Source organism: Temnothorax nylanderi, unplaced genomic scaffold (genome assembly GCF_030848795.1).
Source record: "Temnothorax nylanderi isolate EJ_2023f unplaced genomic scaffold, tnyl_v1.0 TNYL_tig0035_pilon, whole genome shotgun sequence".
Taxonomy (NCBI): domain Eukaryota; kingdom Metazoa; phylum Arthropoda; class Insecta; order Hymenoptera; family Formicidae; genus Temnothorax; species Temnothorax nylanderi.
Window position 1 is genome coordinate 794267 of NW_027249097.1, and position 21932 is coordinate 816198.

The 21932-nt window shown below is 46.3% G+C and overlaps 1 protein-coding gene across 10 annotated transcripts in view; it reads right to left on the bottom strand.

Annotated features, from left to right (window-relative positions):
* LOC139771015 (uncharacterized) overlaps window positions 1–21932 on the bottom strand; it is a 47178-nt gene that overhangs the window by 21546 nt on the left and 3700 nt on the right. For 7 of the 10 annotated variants that reach the window (XM_071703418.1, XM_071703419.1, XM_071703417.1 and 4 more), the window contains exons 2-6: window positions 21278–21827; window positions 16562–16723; window positions 14143–14671; window positions 10254–12938; window positions 4364–4940 (exon numbers count right to left, since the gene is read on the bottom strand). In XM_071703418.1, the coding sequence (XP_071559519.1) occupies window positions 4364–4940; window positions 10254–12938; window positions 14143–14671; window positions 16562–16723; window positions 21278–21533 (4209 nt within the window). In that variant the 5' untranslated portion in view covers window positions 21534–21827. Of the gene's footprint in view, window positions 1–4363; window positions 4941–10253; window positions 12939–14142; window positions 14672–16561; window positions 16724–21277; window positions 21853–21932 lie in introns of all 10 variants that reach the window. The other 3 variants (XM_071703416.1, XM_071703415.1, XM_071703421.1) reach the window with 3 other exon arrangements.

Consider the following 21932-nt stretch of genomic DNA (forward strand, 5'->3'; position numbering starts at 1 on the left):
GCTCTTCAGATGCGCCAATTCTAATTCTATAAATAAATATTTAATAATTGAATATTATGACTAATTCGCTAAGAAAATCGGTCAGAAAATTTTCCAAAAATTTCTAAATTCGTATAAATACAAGCTATTTATAATGATAATTCGAATTATAATTCGCCGAAAGGCGAAAGATCCATTGGAATCTTTCCAATAAATTCACGGGTCGTCGTATAGAGAGAGAATTTGTAAAAAATAAATCAATCTCCTCTTTTAGTTCCTCAACAAAGACTCGGTTAAATGGTCTCGCGAGATAACAGCTGGGATAGAGGAGCGACTTCGTTCCGCGGGCTGCGGGGTCAACGTGGCACGGATTCGCGTGCTATAGGCGTCGTGGTGTTGGATTCGCCAGGCGGAGTGCACGAAGCGGAATGAGAGAGAGAGATCGGTTTATGCGCTCGTATGTGGAAGCGCGCGTATATCGCGAGACGAAGCGTAACGCGCGTATACAAAGAAGCGCGTGCACACGCACGCGGCGGGACGAGCCGCTGCCGTTGGTGTTGGTGTCGATCAATACGCTATGCTGGTGGAAGCGAGATGAGAGGAGGAAGCTGAAGGGCACGGGAGGATGGGAAAGAGGGAGGAGGCATTGTTAAAGCCGTGGACACACTGGACCGATATTTGCACAATGCGCAGTCCGGGAAGTCGCGTGGCCGTGTTCGGGATTTCCTCGCTGATCCACCTTGCCCTCCAAATCGTCATAGAAATTAGCAGTGCGTATGTTACATCTGGCGCAAGGTTTTTCATAGAGGAAGAAAATGACCCTCTCTATATATATTTTTTCGTATAAATGTTTCTGAGATAGTCGAAAATGGATTGCAACGTAATAAAAATGATATAAAAATCATTTTTGACTCTTATGTTATCTCTTAGTCTACATGTTTTGCTGTATGCACAGCAGTTTGAAAAAAATGTTCTCTAGAATTGCTGGGTAAAGATTGAAATCATTCTTTCTGGAAAAGGATTATTATCCAGTTACCGGACAATTTGACGGAAGTACGGCATTCCAGCCTCTTTTATGTCAGGTCTTCATTGCTCATTTTCCAGCAATAGGTACTGCAACGATGCACTAACATGATATTTTTATCCGAACAGTTATCGATTATCTCGCAACAAAACGCGAGGGTTCCTCAAGTGGTCAATATCGTGTATCGCACGGTCTGAACTTCTAACGTTTCTAGAGATGTCTTTTCCACGCGTTTGACCCCGTCGAATTAGCGACTTCGATCGTCCTACCGGCCCCATCCTGCACCGTCGACAGTCTTCAAAGATATTCGCAGGCGGCGATCAAAGCGCTTCTGCGTCGCTCCGCTTCTTCTCCTTCCTCAGGATGGTCCTCTTTGAGGCGACACTTTGTCGAGCCTTCCCGACTCCGGAAGAATGCGCATAAAGGTTATCGACCTGTCGCAAGATTTTACCCTCCTCCTTTTCTCCCGTTACCCGCCGAATTCCTTCTCCCGAAGGGGCTCCTCTTCGTCTTTTCCCGTTACGTAATAAGTAAAGGCATCACAAGAGGGAACGAGAAGAGAAGGGGACGCAGAAAGGAAATGAAACAAAAGAATGACGATGGTCGTACAAAACGAAATAGAAGAGAATAGGCGAAAGGAGGGAGGAGAGAAAGCCCCCCTTAGAATGTCGAAGAAGAGGCTCCACCGAGCGGTTTCGCAAACGAACATCTCAAGGATATCTCGCGCACGAGTTATGCTGATTAAAAAACGGAAACCGTGCACGCGCGCGGTTGTATAATTTTCCGGTTCTTCGAGGAGCGCGGCGAGAAACTGCTCGACAAAAGAGGTCGCATTAGAAATTTTCTGTACGCCACGAGCACGATTTTTATACCACATTGCCGTTAGATTGCCGTTAGATCCGCGGAAGTCACCCAGAACTCATAATTTCGCCATAATTCTTTCCCACGCTCTTCTTTCCGGAGGTTTTCGTGCTTCATATGTTTAACAGGAACTCACGATCGCGCTCGGTCCACATTCGCGATTTTCTTTGACGAGTGCAGATAGGTACGTAGAATAAGCTGTTGAAACCATAATAGCGCCTAGTAGCTTGGCTGTAGGAGCGTGTAGCGGACCGCCTTAAACGCCTAACGTTTAATCGAGCCGATCGAAACGTGTGCACGCGTGAAAAGGAAGGGCGTGAACCAAAGCACCAGGGTCAACGGTCTTCGCTACGCGTATGTCCGTTCAAGAGGCTCGAATGGAACCGATGATCGACGCGGCTCCCACGATGCGCGATGCCGATCATCGAGCCGACGACCGTCGTCCCGTGAAGCGTAACCTCGTGACCGTCGACCCCTTATTAAAGTCACCTTCCTCTTATGACTAGGTCATGTGTCAAGACGTTTCGAAAATCCAAAGTCAGCTCTGCGATCCGGTCACAGGTACTTAGCTAATGACGTTAAAGGAAGTTTCGAACAGATTGACCAAGTATAGCGTGACGTTAAAGTTTGTCCATCGCGTGACTGGCGACAAAAACGGAAAGCCGATTCTCCGAATCGAGTCGGCTCGGTCACGAGATCAGGAGGAGATTGGTAATAATTATATCAACGTGTGCGCGCGGTGAGATCGATGTCTTTATCTTTCGCGTACGTGTAACAGAGCCGCCATCGCGAGAAACACACACCGGGGAGAAAGCAGGACAAACGGAGAAAGAGACTCCGTCCGGCAAGAGTTATGACGGTTGTTCATGATAGCTCGTGGCATTGTGAAAACACACTGTGTCAACGTCTGAGAACCGTGTTATCCAGAGACATCTAAAAAATCATACGAGTTTCTTTACGATCGTGCCAAAATATCTCAAGAATCGACGTTTCTCCACCTATAAAAATCATGTAAGTGGATCAGCAAGAACTGCGGTTTCCCTCTCGGTAAATAAATAGATTCTGAAGGGTTTATAAAGAATGATACGTCGATTTTGATAACTGAGGGAACTCTGTGGCATTTCTACGACGAAATCGCTCCTCCGGCGAAGCCCGGAGGCAGTCCACGTGAAACTACGCCAATGCGGAAGAAAGACTCTGCGGCACTCATCGCACCTTGTCGCGGAAGGAGCCTCTATCGATCCTCGCTGCGATATACCTAGGCGACAAGCCGAGAGAGGAAGTAGAATCGAAGGTGTATCGGCGGAGATTCGTCGCTCGCTAAAAGGAGCTCATCCGGCGAGACCTAATTTAACCAGCTTGTCGATACGGGACACCCTTGCGGTCGGCGGTGTTCTATCGACGGCGAGATTAGAACGGCGGTTTCCAGAATCGCGGTTACAGCGATTTGCCTGCAAAAGCACTCACTTGGGATGGATGTGCCTCGAGATGTAAACGAGGACTGACAGACGAGGCGCATTCGAAGACAGATTGGTGCAATCTCGAAACGTATGATCATACTTGTGCGCTTGTTAACTCATAGCACTCAAAGATCACTTCTTTTCCATCAAAGGAAACTTGAAATCCGATTTAAATATTCCTTTAGAGATTAAAGATATTTTCTCTTATTTAGTTTTTAGGGAAGAATCTTAGTCTGAGATTTATCACGCCACGCGATATAAACGTATTAAATATATGCGCGCAACAAATATTCTTATATTAGATAAGTCGGGTAGACCCATTGAATGACGATGTAATCCGCCTTGCGACACAGCGTTAATTAAACGAATGCTAATTTCTGACACGACGATAGTGCGAAGAGCACGTAGCTTGGGTTAATTAACGTATCGATCAAAACCGTGTTAATTAACGGCAGATGGTCCACGTCTCCATCGGAACATTCCCAATTAATCTTCCTGTGATGCGGAGTATCCGTAAATTTTTTCGATTAATTTCGCTCCAAACGACTCTTCGACACGTCTTCATAAGGCACAAGTTCATTATTCTATAGCCTCAATCATCACCAACTGTCATCGGACTAAGGAAGACTATTTGATGATCGTTCGTAATTTCGCAACGTTGTCGCCAAGACGTGACGGAACTTAGGAAAATGCGACTTCTTCTTCTATCTATGCTGGAACGTCCCCTTTCCCAATATCACGCGCGACCGATTTCGCAACGCAAGCATGACTCGATTTATCACGGAACAGAGGGTTCCGCTCGTCGGGGTCTAATATAGGTGCATTCCATCCAACTTCCCAGCCTCGCTGGCGATCGATCTCGCAACGAGACCAGGACGCGACTCCTCGTCGACGACCACCGAGACCGACCTGGAATTCTCGCGATTTCGCGCGCGGTTCTTCGGCTGGTCCACGTCGCATCGTTCGTCGCATGACGATACCAGACGATACCGAACGATAAACCCTACGTTATAAAGGTTACGCCAGCAGGACCACTCACCTTAACGAAATGCAGGTTCTCCTTGTCGAGGAGGAACTCCATGGACTTGTGGGGCCGCTGGTGGATGGCGGACGTTGCGGCGGACGCGACGTCGTCGCGGGGGCTCCTGTGCGTAGCGCCGACGGGCGACTGGGGTACGTGGAGGGCGTGCTCGGGCCGCGGCCGCGGCGCCGCCGCCGAGGTGTGGTTGAGGTCGAGCAGGCTGCGGGTCTTCTTACCACCGGCGCCGGCGGCGGCAGCGGCGGCGGCGGCGGCGGCGGCGGCGGTGGCGGCGGTAGCTGCGGCGGCAGCGGAGACAGCGGTCGGGCCAGCGGTGTATGTCGTGCCGTTGTAGCTCGTGCTGATCACCGCCTCGTCGAGGTCGGTCTCCAGTAGGCCGACCGGGCGCTCCTGGGCGGCCTGCATCGCGCGGGCCTTCGCCATCTCGATCGCCGCCGGGTTACCAAGGTCCGTGGCGGCGCGTCGGCGCGACGCCGACGCCGACGCCGACGCTCGCGTCGACATGCCCAGAGCGGCGACGCGTGGCGGTTGCGGTGGCAGGGGCGGCTTGCTGGACACTGGTGCCCTCCCGTTGCTGCTGCAACAATGAACAGATAGACACTCTTCAAGATAGTCGACTTGATCGGTGGTTGAGGAAGTAAAGAGAAGCTTTTTAGCGATAACGCGGGTAGTTTGACTTAATACGAACTGCCGATCGGAAATTTCGCCGCGCCACGGCCAGGACATCGCGAATCTAGGAGGAAGCTGAAGAGCGGAAGAACGGAAGTGCTTGGTACATGATGGGCGAACGAAACCAGCCAGCGAACACGACTGGTCTTGCACAACGTCGCGCGTCACACCGATGTTACGCGGGATAATTGGATATCGGTGGATTACATCAGTTTTATAAGAGCAACCTTGATATGTGCATTTTGGTGGGGAAGCTCGTGAACTGATGTTACGTGTTGCAATTTTATGATAACTAACTCAGAATGAAAATCTATAAATCTCAGCGGAGTAACGCATTTCGCATTTCTCACCCCAACTCTCGAATTCCACACGTGACACAAGAGAATAAAGATCCCTTTTTTATTCATGACTTGTTCGTCGCAATTAAAGACCGTTTTTTTCGCGTACTTTACCGCGGCTCTCATGGAGGATAATTGCTTCGTTAAACTGACGCATTATCCGACCACGTTAAAGGCAAGTCATGCTGCACGAGGCTCATAGCATCACAGTTCAAATTAGTAGTGCCGAACGAGAGCGTTTTTGTTCCGTGAACACGACGCTATTGTGACGCGATAATTGGAAATTGGCGCTCAAGCATATTTTACGCTGTCGCAACATCATCGGCTTTCGATAGCGGACAGTTGGCGGCTGAGTGATGTGCCCTCTTTTTTTTTGTCATCCTCTTGACCGGAATCGGGGATATTAACCCCTCGCCTTCGGTATCCCGCTTAATCTAATTGTTGCTCCGACGAGGCTGATATATCATAATTATCTGATTGAAACATCATGAAAGGTTGATACATCGTAGAAAGCTAATCGCAGTAAATTTGCCAACAAGTACATATCCTTAACTTTGTGTTATTGAAATATCAATTTTAAGCACGTTACGTGGTTGACCGTCGACCACTACTTTTGAAACATTAATCATGAATTAAAGATCATTGTGATTACAACAACTTTTACACGTGATAAATTACATTCGACTTTCGCTTTTCCACTTCCGATTTATGGAGTCCGGATTCGCGAGAGACAGTGGTCGCTTTATTGAGTCTGCTACGGCGGACATGCGGCGTACCGATAAAAGCACGACTATATATCTCGGCGAAGGGAGGACAGTCATTAATGAGACACTTTCTATCCGCCATCCGCCGTGAGTACAGCCTCCTAGATAAGAAGCTGGACACAGCGAGCTACTATTCCGAGCTCCTCGAGATCTCGTTATATTACGAACGAGCACGAGGCTGCGATCTGTTGTGAAGCTGTCAGGCGGCTGTAATCTGTTACGGCTCCGATGATCTTTGACCGCGAGTTTTACGCGATTACAGAATAATCAGCACCAAGCTCGTTTTAGTATGCCCGTTTAGAAGTATGATTCGATTATGAGTTTGATTAACGAGTTGTTGCGAATTAAGTTCGCCTGGAGTACATTATAAAGTATCTACGTGCAATGTGCGAAGAGTGCCCCAGATCAACCGTATCTTCCCTGTCCGAAGTGTGACACTTGAGAATTGAATTACACCATCGAGCCTCATTAATAATAAGAGTTATAATCTTCGGGAGAGCCGAGACGACTCGCGAAGCGAGACGCAAACGAACTTACGATACGGAAGCCTCATTCACACGTGATCCAGCGACGCGTTGCAACGCAGTCGTCGGTTTTATTATCGCCGCGTAGCGTGAGATCACGTTTATAATCATGTTTATAACGCGGCCCACAACGATGGGGAATCATCGATTTCTAAAATTAGTATACGACCGATCGTAAAAACAGTGACGGATTTCTGGGCTCCGGGAACGAGCTGAGAACTCGTGCCCCGGACGATATACTTTCCCGATTTCGGCAGATGTCGACGCTTAGCCTGATATCGAAGCCGCAGTAACGATGTCTAACATACGGGACAAGTAGACAAAATAAAAGGGTTATTAACATTCCCACGTGAACAGCAGGCAATGACGCTCGAAAAAGAAAATTATACACAAGACAATTGGTACTAATAAGATTTGGTATTTCTCGAAAGTTATATTATAAAATAAATTGCAATGAGGCGTCCACCGTCGGGTTTAGCGGAGGTTTAATCCGCGCGAGACGCGGCCTTGCGATACGACGTAATAACCCGTCCCGACGACGACGGAACGCAGCTGGAAGCCGTGCTGGAATGAGCGCGGGAGCGAGCTTAATTGCGCCGTCGTTAAAGAGTCAGCTAAATGGTAGTGTTTGTTGCGTTTTCAAGGCGGCGGAATAAAGGGGAGAGGGCAAATATAGGCGGGCACGGAAAAAAAACCCGGGATAAAGATAAGAGGCGGAACTGGAGAACACTGCTGGTCCTTTTACGCGACGACGAGAAGAGGGGAGCAAAAAGTCCGAGGAGGGGGACAGAAACCCTGCGATTAAAGTCCCGAACGTGACGTTGAACCCGTCTCCGTGCGCGACTTCCGGACTCTCTCGAACCGGAATGGAATAAGATTAATATAAGTTGATTCTCTGACCGGCACTACACCTACACACGTGTGCAAGGTGTATATTTAACTGCGGCATGAGACGAGCGAGCGAGTCTCGAGTTTGCGTCGCAACTATGAGTCGAGATATTTAGGGATAGCGAAATATTTTTGTCATTCTCGTTAAATATTTTGAAAGGCTAGAAAACAAAAGAAAAAGATAATTAAAAAACTAAAATAAATGATCAATTCCAATCATACTCCGTTCTTTTCAATCAAAACCATAAAAAAAGATTATTTGAAAGTTGAACAAAGAAATAATTAAATAGCATAACTCCCGTCGGTTTAATTGCGCGACATATGAAAAATTACGAATAAAAAAGTGGCTACATAAGTTAATACCGAGCAGCCGGATGTTGGCAAATTATGAATTTTCTAAAGAAAAATTCGCGGACTGGACGTCGCGCGATATTTTGCATACTTTTGCATAACTAACTCCAATTATATATATCCTCGCATCCTCGCCAGAGAAGCTCGACTCGCAGACTCCAGCTCCGCTTGCGAAAGCTCGAATGGCGGCGGCCTCCTAAATTACATCCCGCAGCTTACGACGGTGATTCATCGCCCCTAAACGCGAGCGAACGGGCGTGGGATACCGGCCGCATTCTGTTTAACATCTCGTCAAACAAACCGAGAAACGCAGCCGCCGAAAATCTGCGGCGTAGCGTAAATGAGGTAATCGTTCGTCGAAGTGTGTTACAAGAGCGAAGAAATAAAATTCGAAATAGAATTCAGTTATGCAAGCTCATGAAAAAAAGATGTCATAAATCGAAGATGGTTACACAACCTTTAAATAAATTATAAATAAACATTAACAAATTAATATTACCGACTTGCAACACTTGAGGAATTTGACCGTTGACAGGATGATTATAAATCGATAGATCTTAATTTATGAGTTTATTATAATAGTCATCAATTATTTACGAGACGGAAGCTACTGACAAAAAATACGTGAAAGGAATTTTCGAGAATTATCTTAACTTAAACAAATAATTTTTAGAAATATTCTACACAATCTAATAGAACGCATAACGTTCGCATTTTGCGTGCAAATCAGAAGTCAATTTAACGTGCCGGCGAAAAGACAGCGAAGCTGTTTCGCGTGTGGAAAATAGAAGCCGCTCTCCTCTTTCTTCTCGATGAAACTTTTTCGGCGCAGCACGAATCGAAACGAAAGACGCTGCTTCGGCGAAATCTAACGCGATAAAGCAAATGTTTGTTAAAGCCGAAGGAGGGCAGAGGGATCAGATACGAAGTTCCCAGAAGAGAATCTTGATTGGTGGCGAACACGCGTATAGGCCAATAAAAATACTCGCGGCTACGCTGGAGAAAAGAAATTACGAGTGATTCTTATCGATTGAAATTATGGTTACCATCCATAAAGATCTCTTGGCTGTTAAAAAATTATTGAACTATTTTAATTTTATGATTTCCTCGTTTTCTATATATAAAAAAATGCGAGCAATGCGTGAAGCTAGAGGGAGACGCGGAAGAAATATGAAATAAAGGCTGTTGGCAGGGCGACGGGAAAGAGGGGTCGTGTTATAAAATGCAATTAGGTCGCATTACGCGAGAATGACGTGGCGAGACGCGGGGTGAGAGTGAAATTTAATTAAGAGAACCGAACTGGGGGGGGGGGGGTTCCGTCGCCGCACCGCTGCGCTGGTGGGTGCGGAACCGGGGCAGCGCGCTGATTACGGTAAGACAACAGAAATGATGCGGGAATCGTCGGTGTCGTCGGGTAGCGAGCTCTTGTACGAGAATGAAATTACATCGATTGGTGAAGTGCGAGCCACTGCAAGCGTGTCTGAAGTCTGAGAGCGGAATTAGACTCGCGGGCCCGACCGAACGAGCATACACAGTCCTCGAGAGAGGAGGAAACGAACGTGTCGACGAGCGATTGCGACAGACGAGCGATGGTGTGGGACGAGATGAAAGTGGAATTAAACAAAACTGTGAATGAAGCGGTTTGCTAATAACGCTAGCGTGGGACGGCGGTGGAAGCGACGGCATCAAATAAAATTACATCAAGATATATAGAAGAGATTATTTCGAATACCCAATCAAAGTAATTTTCTCGACAAATAAGTTATAAGTTGCAAAACCGTGGTAAAAAGAAAAGATAGTATCGGCGCTATCCGAAGATAGTTTAACGTGAGGCTAATACACATGATCGATAGCGAGACACGTGACTTACAATAAGTTTTCGACGTAAATACTGAACTTCGAGATTGATGTACGATGTACATTCAAAAACTTTAATTACAGATTATTATATCGTGCACATGACGAACGATCGTTTTATATCGTTATTATATCACATAAAAATGCATCGTTGCTAATAAAACGATGACAAAACCTCGATAACACGTAAGTTATATTCAAGATCTCTCTACATATTTATGTACTGCGCAACCAACTTGTTGCTTTCGAATATCCTAGCTCGAGACACGACAAAGTAGCGGTAGTATTCCGCGTCAAGAATATATATTTATCATTATCTCCTTTATTGAAAAATAGAATGAGCATAACAGCAATTTGATGAGACACTGTAGCTTTCAGAAATTTTTCAGAAATTAATGTATGCCGTTGTAACCTAACGACATTTCTTTTTCAATGTAAGATAAACACATATCTAACGGAACGCCTCCACAAGCATATACCAGTTGATTTTACGACTTACCTGACACTGGAGGCGCTTCTCTGAATGTCCACATTGTTCCTCCTGGCGGCCTCCTCGAGAGTAACGACCTCCTGCTGGCGTCTCCTCTCTTCCTCGGGCGGGTGCAACGGTATGATGATATAGTCCGGCTCCTTCTTCTTGGCCGTGGCCAGCTGTTGCTCCTCCTGCGTTCTCGTCGTCGGCTCGACGGCCTTCTTGTGCGCCTCCGAGCGCGGCACTTTCGTCCTACCGCTGAACCTCAGCCTGGAGAACCTCTGCAGAAAGCCGCCCAGACCGCCCTTCTTTCTCTCCTCGCTCTTCATGGCGGCGGAGGACGAGGACGACGGTAGGGAGGTTGAAGATACCGCGTAGGTCCTCGCGGGCTCCCTCTTCGGGGCAACAAACGACGACGATCGTTTCGCGTTCGCGACGCTCGCGTCCGGCTTGTTGATGCTCGGCGCGCGTTGCTGCTCGTCGCCCTGACGTTTGTCGCGATCACCACCGCGATGATTCGTATCAACTGCCGCCACGGCCACCGCGGGCTTCCCACTACTACGTTCACCGAGTGAACCCGTACCGCCGGGTGGGGACTCGGAGCCAACACCGCGGACACTGTGTCCCTCCTCCTCTACCTCCTTCTTTTCCACTGCCTCCATCCTGTCCCTCTTCTCTTCCTCCTTCTCCTCTTCCTTCTTCGTCACCGCTTGCTTCTCGATCACGACCCTCCACAGACGCTCGCTGGCGCCTCGATCGTTCGAGCCAGGATTACGAGAATGATCTTCGTGGTCCCGATCCGACGACGCGTTCTCCGAGTTCATTTTCCGTTCTTGAACCCCGCTCTCGTCCGCCTGAGGAGACTTCCGAGGAAGCTGCGCCGCGCGTTCCGGATAAAACTCTCCGATAAATGTCTTCTTCGCGTCTCCAGTCTCTTCTTCGCTTCGTTTGATGGGTGATTCCTCGTCGACGTAGGAGGATACCGTCGAGGAATTTTCAAGGACACTTTTCAATGGGGTTGACTTTTCCGATTCGATCGTCTCGCGTAAAACGACCCTATTTTCCAAGCAGGATGCTCCTATAGGTTTGGTTTCCAAGCAGGGATAATCTACCTCGTCGTCTAGCAACCGTGGGTTCAGCGCGCTAGCATCGCCACAGGCTGAAAATGGATCCGAGTTTTTTTTTATCTGACCGAAGAACGAGTCGTTCTGCGGCTCCTTTGGCTTGGAGTCTTCGCTGACGTTCGTGTCAGAGCCCATTTGGCGCATCACGTCGGCGACATTTAGCTTCGAGGAGCGTCCGGATGCAGCTTCCTCTAATTCGTCGCACGCGTCCATTCGCTGGAACGCCGCTCTTGAGCTCTGCAACGCCTTGATGTAGTCGCACTGCTGCGCCAATTCGTAGCTGGCGTTGTTCAGCACCCGTTTCTTCCCGGGGGAGTTAGCACCATCGCGTTCTTCATCGTTATCTTTCAATTTCTTCTGAAAATTTCTCTCGTCCACCTCGAGTTGCTGCGCCAGCTCGTAACTGGCGTTGTTCTTCACTTTTCGACTCTTCACTCGACCGGACGCAGTTCGTTGAATCGTCTCCATCGCCAAAATGGCGGCGTTCGCCACTCCGGAGGCGGCCGCTTCCTCCACCTCGCGCTTAAATTGCTTGATGGCTTCGTCGAGATCGTTCTCCGTCACCATCGCGATGTCCAATACACAGTTGGAGCGATCTTGAGTCTTCACCGTCGACGTAGTTTTCGTTTGTTTGTTGCGCGTCTCGCAACGATCGCTCGCGCGTTCGACCTTCGTTCGTTCTTCGTTTTCCTTCTCGCGTTCCTTCATGTCGCCGTCCATGAGCGCGCCCTGGGCCGGTTGCGTCCTGACTGAGCTGGTCAAGACGACCTTCGTTCCCACTTGCGTTTCATCGTTTTCTTTTAGGATCGTATCTTCTTCTGGCGAGCTCTTCAGAGTCGCGGCCTCGTCGCCGGGCGCGGTCTCCGCCATTTCGTGACCGTTCATCTCGTCGTCGCACGTAGCGGCGACGCCGCAGAGATTCAAGTCCACCGGCACGCTGGCCACCCGCGTGTAATTCTCGAAGAGGGAAGATGTCGACACGTAGGAGGTCGTTCTCGCGGTGCGAAGACGAGACGGCGAGGTGCAGCGTGCTGACTCCTCGACACCGTCAAGCAGACTGGGCGCGCTCTGCGACTTGTCCGTGAATCTAAAATTAAAGTGCTCCTCGTCGCTCCACCCTTGGTGTTGTTGTTGGCGGCGGTGGTGGTGGTGATGGTAATCGTGTTGATCGTACTGCTGCTGTTGGTACTGCTGCTGCTGCTGCTGCTGCTGCTGCGAATGCTGCTGCTGCTGCTGCTGCTGCTGCGGATGCTGATGATGATGATGATGGTGGTGGTGATGATGATGCTCCGCACCGCTACCGGCTATATTTAACTTAGCCGTCTTCTGGCCGGACTTGAGCTCCAAAAGCGCGTCCCTCTTCGTCTCCACGCCGATCTCCCGCAAGTCGATCGTGTTCCGATAGTCCAAGGACGTCGCGTACTTGCCGGTCTCGCCGAACAGCAGCCGATCCTCGAAACCGGTCGTCAACCGGGAATCCGCGTTCGTTCGGCTTCGTTCGTACTCTTCGAAATCGTACTCGTCATCCTCCTCTTCGTCGTCGTCATCGTCGTCGTCTTCATATTCCTCGTCCTCGTGCCAGAAATCTCTGTTTCGTGTAAACGGACATGATCGAAATATTGGAGAATCTATCTTTCGTTCAGTACAAATGACGAGATATCGGGATTCAGTATAAATATTGAAATTTATATTTAAAATTTTACGCTTGTAATATGAGTCCCTATATTAAAATCGAGCTGCATTCTTGAGGGATGCGTGAATGCAAAACACTGCGCACTTAAGAACCAAACGGCGGTGATCTGGCGATTCGGTAACGCGCTTATGTTTTAAACGTTTATAATATCGGCAGTAAAGTCAAGGTGGTCTTCCTCAGGGTCGCGATTGCATTTAACTTGGCCGTAAAATGATCGTCACGCGGAGGGGATTTCGGCGTACGAGTGCCAAGAAAATTAAGAAGCGTTCAACACTCAGCACGAACGGGTGTTGAACGCACAAACGCACGTACATTGTTTAATCCTTTCTTGTCAAATTGAAGCGGAGAAATCAACTATGTTTTCTGATTATTTGAAATATAAAAAACTGATTAATTTGACGGATATACAATCTTTTCAATAATTAACTCGTCGAGAAAAATATATTAACTATATTAGTTATAAATTTATTTTAATATCTTGTTTAAAGAGTTTAAAATTTAAATTCTATTTTATGATGGATTCAAAGAAAAAAACTTGGAGAGATAAAATAAAATTGATATAAAACAAATATTTTGCCGATAAAGGAATATGAAAATGTTTGTCTTACTGCTCGGATGCTCGCGATACGCAGAAATGCACTTACCGCCAGTCCTCGCAAACTAATTCGGGAAACAATCCATGATTACAATAGTCATGTATCTCTATTCTAGCAGCGCGTGTAAAAATAGCCGGGCGTGTTAAACGACGCGTGTGCACGTATGCCAAGAATAACAAACAAAAACCTTGGTAGCGTCTGTCGGAATTGCGGGTGGACTAACTGCGTTACGTTTAGAATGATTGTACACACGAACAGGGAAAATTCTTCGAATAACGTAAGGAATAATGTATCGAAACTTCAATAAGAAACATGTACTGTCCTGTTATCAATTGTACTCTCGTTGAACCTATTGAAAATTAAGAATAACTTTTTACCGCGATAAACCGCAATATATTTTTTAAGATTTAAATAGAGATTTTCCAACGTGCAAGATTCTTTATTTGTTAGTTGTTAGTCATCCTAAAGAGTCCAGGTTTAACATAAAAAACATTGTAATTTACCTTGGACGCTGGTTGTTTTTCCTAATATTCGACAGATCAGCACCCCTCTTCAGGTACAAAGGCGCGAAACCATTCGACATGGACGCCTGGCCGAAGCCCTCGTCCTTCTGGCACGTGTCCAGGCTTTCGAAGCTGCGGTAGGGCCTGATCCTCGGGAAATGGTCCGCCAGGGTGCTGGCGAAACCGTTCGGTAGCAGCCTATCGTAGTCCTGCTCCAAGCTATCGGGCGAGTCATTCTCCGGATGGGAGGCGTTCGACCGATTGGAATACTCCAGGGAGTCGAAACTATAGCTGGAAGGTGACAGGGTCGCGCAGGTCCTCTCCAAGGATTCGAACTGCAGCAGCGAGCTCGATCTGGAGGAGGCGGTGGACCTGGAGGACCTCGGCGACGCCGGGTACTCGTCGTAGGCCGTTACTTGCTGATGATGATGATGGTGGTGGTGATGATGATCGGCGCCGTGGTCGCGACGGCGCCGCTTCTTCGGCACCACCGAGTTGCATTCGCTGCCGCTGCCGTCCAGCCGCTCGTCTTCCGAGAACAAGACGACGCGATGAGGATGACGACGCTGACGATAGCGGGAGGCACGCGAGGACTCGAGAGAGTAAAAGCGAGACGGGCAAGCGAGCGCGCACGGCCTAAACCTACTTTACTCGGAATCCAGATCTCGCATGTTGCTTTTAATTCCGCGAATCTCGTTAGGATAGCTAGAGGTGGAATCCGATGCTTGACGACCCACTTCGTAAAATCGAGTCACGGAAGTGATCCAATCTAATGGTCGCCACTTTCGCCCCATACACTCACACACGCATACACACACACACACACACACACACACACAACGCGGGCGTCAGGAAGTCACGGTTCATTCAACCGGAAGCAGTGCTTACGGCATTACGCCCTGGTCACCATCGGTTGACAACCAGGTCGTAATTGTCGCGTGCGATACGTAATCGAACCGCATCGATTATCGTCAATCCAAGTGTTACGTTCATGTGCGATTACGTCGTCTTGATATACATGAGGAGCATCGCTACTTTCAATTTCGCGTTAAATCTTGCCGAAATGCAGAATTTAATCACCTATTATGTAAACCATTTTCAGTTAAAATAATAAATATTTGAATTACTTAGATTTTTACGCTTTTTGTAGTTATTATTTTATATTCTTTATATTATTTCACAGTTTTATATAAAGTGATTTTTATTATATATTAATTTATTAATAAATGTCTATGTGCGTATTTAATTATAATATCTATCGTTAAAAATTTTAAATTACGTTTTTGATAAGAGCCATGTAATCAAACGATCTTTTGAAGCATATACGAGTATTCGTTCACAGTTTGACCTTTATAACTCCTCGATTAAGGAATACATAAGTTAGATACATATCCCATACACTTCGATCGAGCGTGATACGTTCCTCGGCAAACAGTTATACTGGAAGGAATATTGCATCGGCAGCAAAAGGTCGTGCGCGTGCTGGGAAATAATTCCGCTGGTTATATTTGTCGTTTCATCGAATTCCAACAGTCTACATCTTAAGAAGGCTAGAAAGACTATAGAAATATATAGACAGACCTTCGTTTCTTTTTAAACTGTTAAGCTGTAATTCGAGGTCGAGAATTTATTTGTCCATTTTCTGCATTGATTTCAAGTGGACTTCATGTAAACGTTCTTAAACACGACATATCCGTTGTAGTAAGAGAAATATACACGCAGTGCCCCTACGCACTGCAACCATGTAGCTGGGTGTTACAACGGCTGCGTATTCAAAGGCGCGCATTCAAGAGCACGTGGGTGGGGACTATTGACTTATAATCCATAGATCTTTTGTTTAAACTAGCTTAAGATAAATTACGCTAATAATAACTCAAAGTTAGAAAATCTTAAGATAACGTCGATTTCATGCAGCAAAAGAATGATGGTAAAATTTTCGAATGTAATATAATCTGTAAGACTCATCATATTTTTGGTTCTAAAAATTCATTCCACAGATTCACACAGATTCCCGCTTTTGCCAGTAATACATATTAAATTACGATTCATGTTGCTTCGTGCAATTCAGATTTTTCGAAAAAGCAAGGCGTAAGGATAAAAATTAGATTTTATACTCGAGTGTGATAGACCTCCCCGATTTTGATGGCGTAAGCGCGAGTAATCGTGCGCCGAATAATCGCATGTCCGACGTAATTCCCGGTTCGCTAATGAGCTGGAAGATTAGGCTGCCGGGAGGAAAGAGAAAGTAGAACGACCGCGCGCGTAAACAATGTCTAACTCCCGCGATCTTCGCCCCGGGCGATGAACGGGATTTCACAAGATCGTCCTCGACGTGCACAACTTTTCCGTGTAACATCGATCAAATGATATCGCAACTGTATTACCGATGTGTATCTCTGTTAATAATTGGAGTTCTTACCTGCTGATCTCTGCTTCGTTTTGATATGGATCACGCTCTCGGTCTCCGAATCGGACCCCAGCCAATATGTCGTTCCGCTGCGATCGGAGTCGCTCTGGAGATCGTCGGATGTCTCCTCCAGAATCGTTTCCAGAAAATCAATTTGTTGCACTAGCACCGTATCTGTAAAATAAGGTGTCGCTGTCACATTAGCATAAGCACTAACTAATAAATTAATATTTGCGTCATGTTCAATAAAAAAGTTTAATAAAAAAGAAAGATTGAAGAGTTTAATCCCGAGTTTAATGTAATAAAAAAATTAATTTGAATAATCTGTGTTTCTATTCATAGTAATAAAATTTACTATATCATGTTTGATAAGTATATAGTTTTTACTTAATTAAAATTAATTATATATTTGTATCTCCTTACATGTACTTTATCAATTACATTGCGCGGATTATATAGGTTTATGTTTCACGCGCTATACGTATTTTCTGCACGCATGTTGTTGTTTCACGTCGATCGAATTCAACGAAGCGTAAAAATGTAAACTCGTCATTTGTGCCTCGTCACTTCGCCGTCAAAAGTGTGGCAGCTGCTTGCCCGCAGAAGTGCAAGCGAAATTCTTAACGAGAGGTCGTGACTCATTCGTTATCGACGAGTGCAACCATTATGTTGGAAGATAACGTAACTGGAAGGTCGTCTACCTCTTATGCTTTCGCCGTCGATCAAAGCCGGTTCGAGACATTTCGGGACTATATGTACATGCACGTTTCGGAGAACTATCATCATTTCTTCCAGCACGCGGGGTCGATTTTTTCTTAAAATTCCGATATATCGCACTCCTTGAAGCTTTCTTAATAAAAAGTTACTGATTTAATTAATGAGATGTTACTAAAAATATTTAGAAACATTAATGAATATTATTGAAAATAATTAAATTAAATTCCTATTTTATCTCCAGAGCGAAACGTGTTTTGTCTAACGATAGCAAGGTAGAAAATACATCCTACGACAAACATTAGGGCGAGTTCAATGAGTTAAGAAATGTTAATCAGCCACCTTCGAAAAGCGACGTACGTACGAATGTAGGAACGTAAAGTGTCTATACGTTCCTGCCTTCTTCGTCATCGTGCGATGAATGATGGCGTGAACAGTTAGACGCTGCTGGGAACGGGACATTGCATAGTTGCACGGCGCGGCGCGCGGCGTAGCGATAGAATACATTCGGTGCGCTCTAGCCGCGAGCGATCGCTCGCTCTCTCGTGGAAAAGTCAAATCGCTATCTCACCCTTTCATCTTACTGAAATAGTATTGCGTAACGTTACGCGTACGCGGTTGTAACATTTGCATCGTGCCTCCTGACGCTCGCGTCACGCGATTCCGCACAATTAAAAGAGGAACGACGTACCTATCCGAATACATATTTCCGCTCCGTTTCTTCCGGCCGATTTCTGGAAACGAGACGGGATGAAGCGCACGATTTGCCGAGTGTGCTCGCCATCGCGAAAGAACAAGGCGATCGTTGCGAAGCGAATAGTCGAATAGACGAGGGCCGAGGTCGAGGCTTTCCCGCGAGGTGATCGTATTGTAATTTTCCACAAGTGTGCGGCGATAACGCTATCGAAATAAACTTTGCACATCTGCATCGGGCACGCTTGAATGCGATCTGGCGAACTGACGGAGTCGACGTGAGAAATAATGAATGGCGTGAAAAGAGTCGGAGTATATACGAGAAAACCTCCTCGAAACCTGTTGTCACGGGTCAAACCACGGGTGTCTCTTTTTATATCTGTACTTCATTACACTTAATTATGGTATCGTTACGTTTTTGCACGCGAACAGTCTCGATGAAAAATATAAATGACCGAGAGGCACTTGAAAGATCAATAGAAAACATTAATCATCGTAGTTTGCGGTTAAAGAAGACATACAGCTTGATTGCAGCACGCTCTGAATCGACCAATTAATCCCAATAATTATAAAGCCGGTTGTGCGAGTGACGCAACGAAGCGTCCGCGCGTGTATGGATGCACCTGATTTCCGCCACACCCTGGACCGCCGGAACAGACACGCTCGGTGAGAAATATTGCACGCGAGAAATTGCGTTTGCCTGTTAATTAAGATTAGACTAATTGTCGACGAAGTCGTTGAGCAATTTAGAAAAAAAATTTCATTTGTTCTATCGAATAGGATTAGTTAAATTTAGAGAAAGACGACGCGTCCACGTGAAGTTCGTGAAGTTCGGTTATCGGTATCGCGCGCGCGCGCTGTCTTCTTCCATCGCGGACGTTAGATATACGGAATTAAGATCACGCGTACCGATACGTCATTAAATGGAAGTGTTTTTAACCACGAGGCCGGACCTCGTAGCGATTGCGAGAACGGGTCGTCAGGCCGCTGAAACGCAATTTGTCTTGCACGAGTGCGGAGGCACGCACCAGTATGCAACATGATGGCGGAGCCACCTGTTGCAGTCGCCTGCCTGTTGCCGTTCCATGACTAACGGACGAGAATAAACCGCCGTATAGCTTACATAAAAATAATCAGCCGGACTAGCGTCTTTCTAGAGGCCTTCTAGGATATAGCGATATCTATGATGCATAAACCCGAATGGGAAGATCTCTCCAGCTTATTTCCAACTCGGTACCAACGCACGGTTCAGGGTTTTCTGAATTCTTTCTTGATCGAGAGCCAGAATAACGTATACTTACAGCTAACGAAAGAAAAACTATGAGCTAACTTGAAACATTAAATTATATCAAAATTGATAATACGATGCACTCTCTGCGTAACACAGAGTGCTCATTTTATTAGGAATAATATTTTATGGTACACTAATTTCAAGTGTATTTTACTTTCTATCTTAGAGATATAAGACTTTCTTTATTCCAAACCGGTCTCTCGAAGCGAATGATAAACTAACCAGAGCGGATAACTTTTCTCTCGCGCAGTTATACTCGACTCGCTCACTCTCCATTTCTTACCTCGTGTGATTCGTTAGTTCGCCTCGCTTCCTAATCGATCCACGTTAATTCACGTGACAAGAAAGTTAAGCTACTTTTTCCCACGGCGTATTGATCGGTCATTGTTATTGTTGTCCGATCTAATTATAGAACACTTCAATTATAGAGCACATTCGAATCAATCACTCAAAATTCTCAGAGCCCTTAAGGTAAATGTACCAATACTACCAATGCCTGGACACAATACCTATGTCTGGATACCTTTATCATTTTAGTTTCTAAATAGCAGAACGCGAATTAAAATAAAAAAATCAAAGATACAAATATTTTTCTTGTATTATATTTTTATCTTTGATTTTAATTTAAAAACTAAAATGATAAAGGTGTCCAGACATAGGTCTTAAGGTATCCCGGCATTGGTACATTTACCTTAATTCTCGTTAAAAGAAAATCTCTTTAGGAAATTCAGCATTAAAAATGCGTTTGAGAAAAAACGCGGTAGATCAGAATCATTATTTATAAACGCGCAAAAGATACGGAGATCATTTTACTGTCGATTATTATGATCATTGCTGCCGATTGCCACGTTTTCCACGCTCGCAATTTCAACGCTCGAGCCTTGATCGAACCTTGATCGCGAGAATAACCGGTCGGCATTGGTCGCGGCATTACTTATGTACGGAAGGAAAATTTTTGCATCGTCTGCAATGACTTCTCGGAGTCTTCTCAGACTCCGCTGCCGCCTCGTCTATTACGCTCTAGATATTGGCGGCGAGGCCGATATCATTATCGCGATTTCCAGCGGCTAGAAAACGGATCGGCTTTGCATACAGATCGCCCGTTAATGACATGCTGCTTTCTACTTAAACGTGGGTGAGAGGGACGTTAGAAAAACCGTGAGCGTCCTCGGACTTCCGTAGATGCGCTGCTCACATGATCGCATCGTCGATCCTTATGTCGATATCGAATTCAATTACAATCTAATATACATATAATATGTTTTTCAAAGTGTCGCATTGCGTAATTGATATTTTTTATGATTAACAAAATAAGATTTGATGTATATAAACATACTCTTACATCATATTCAGAAATCTTATTTGCTACAAAATGTTTTAAATCTTCCCGGTCTCATGTATAGATTCTTTTAACGCATGCTGTACGCATCGTAAAGCATTTCCTTTCCCAAGCTACACGAACATGATTTCGAATTGAAAGGGTTAATCGCTTAGCGTGACAAGCCGCGAACGGCGACCTAGATCACCATAATCGCAGTTAGATTTGCGTCAAAGAGTGATCTAACAGTATCCCGAGCTGTTGTTCTACGCCCGCTCGGGAATTCACACGCAGTAGAGAGAAGGAGGAGGAGAAACCGATCGTTTCTTTTCCGCGTTCAGGATTCCCGAAGAGATTATCATTTCTGCTCACCGAGGCAAATAATTGCAAATTACAAATATAAATATGAACGTGATAACGAGGCGCGATGGATGGTTAAAAAACATTAAATTAAAATAAATTACCTAAACATATGTTAATTAATACAAGTGAAATTTATTACTATTGAGATCCGCTCGTAAATGTCAAAACTAAAATGCCGTATGCCTAAAATGTCGAATATTATACTAAATGTCGAGTTGTACGTGTTAGGATACTGAACGTGGGAGTACGTTAGATGTTAAGCATGGAAAGAGAGAGAGAGAGAGAGTGCATACGCGTGTAAAGAAAGAACGGGAAGCGAGTGGGAACGTACGAACGTTAATGTACGAACCATTAGCCCGTAGATCCTCCAAGTGCGCCGGTTGAAACTGGGAGTGATGCTGCAGCTGGAAGCCGTAGGCCGGAAGCCAGGGATTCGGTCCGTTCACCAGGTCCATGTCGGCGCCGGACTCGACGCAATCGAGGGTCAAGGCCGCCGCCGCCGGGTCCTCCTCCTCCTCCTCATCCGCGACGGAAATGACCGCGGGGACGACGGCGACGCTCGTCGGTGTCAGCGTCGCCGTCGCGCTCGAATCGTTCCCGCTCATCGTCGCACCGGTCGCACGACGACGACGACGACGACGATCCCTCGCCGATCCGTCGTCCACGATCGGCACCGACGATCGTTAGCCGCTCCGACGAACTGTGAACCCCCTTCCCGCCTCACCTTCATATCCCACCGCTACGAGTGCGGCACCGGAAGCCGCGCCGCTTCTTCCCGACCGGGGGTACGGCGTGCCGACCGACGACCGACCGCGGTGTCAGATTCGGCACGATTTCGGCATGATCCAGATACGGACGTTGAACCCTCTTCCCTTCGGCCTTGCACGCACTTGGGGCGACTGAAACGCAAACGGGACCGATTGGCTTAATCGAGAGATTAAGTCTATTTTTAGATTTTTCAGAAATATATCGTGGGGAGCAAGCAAGCAAGTTGGTCATATCGT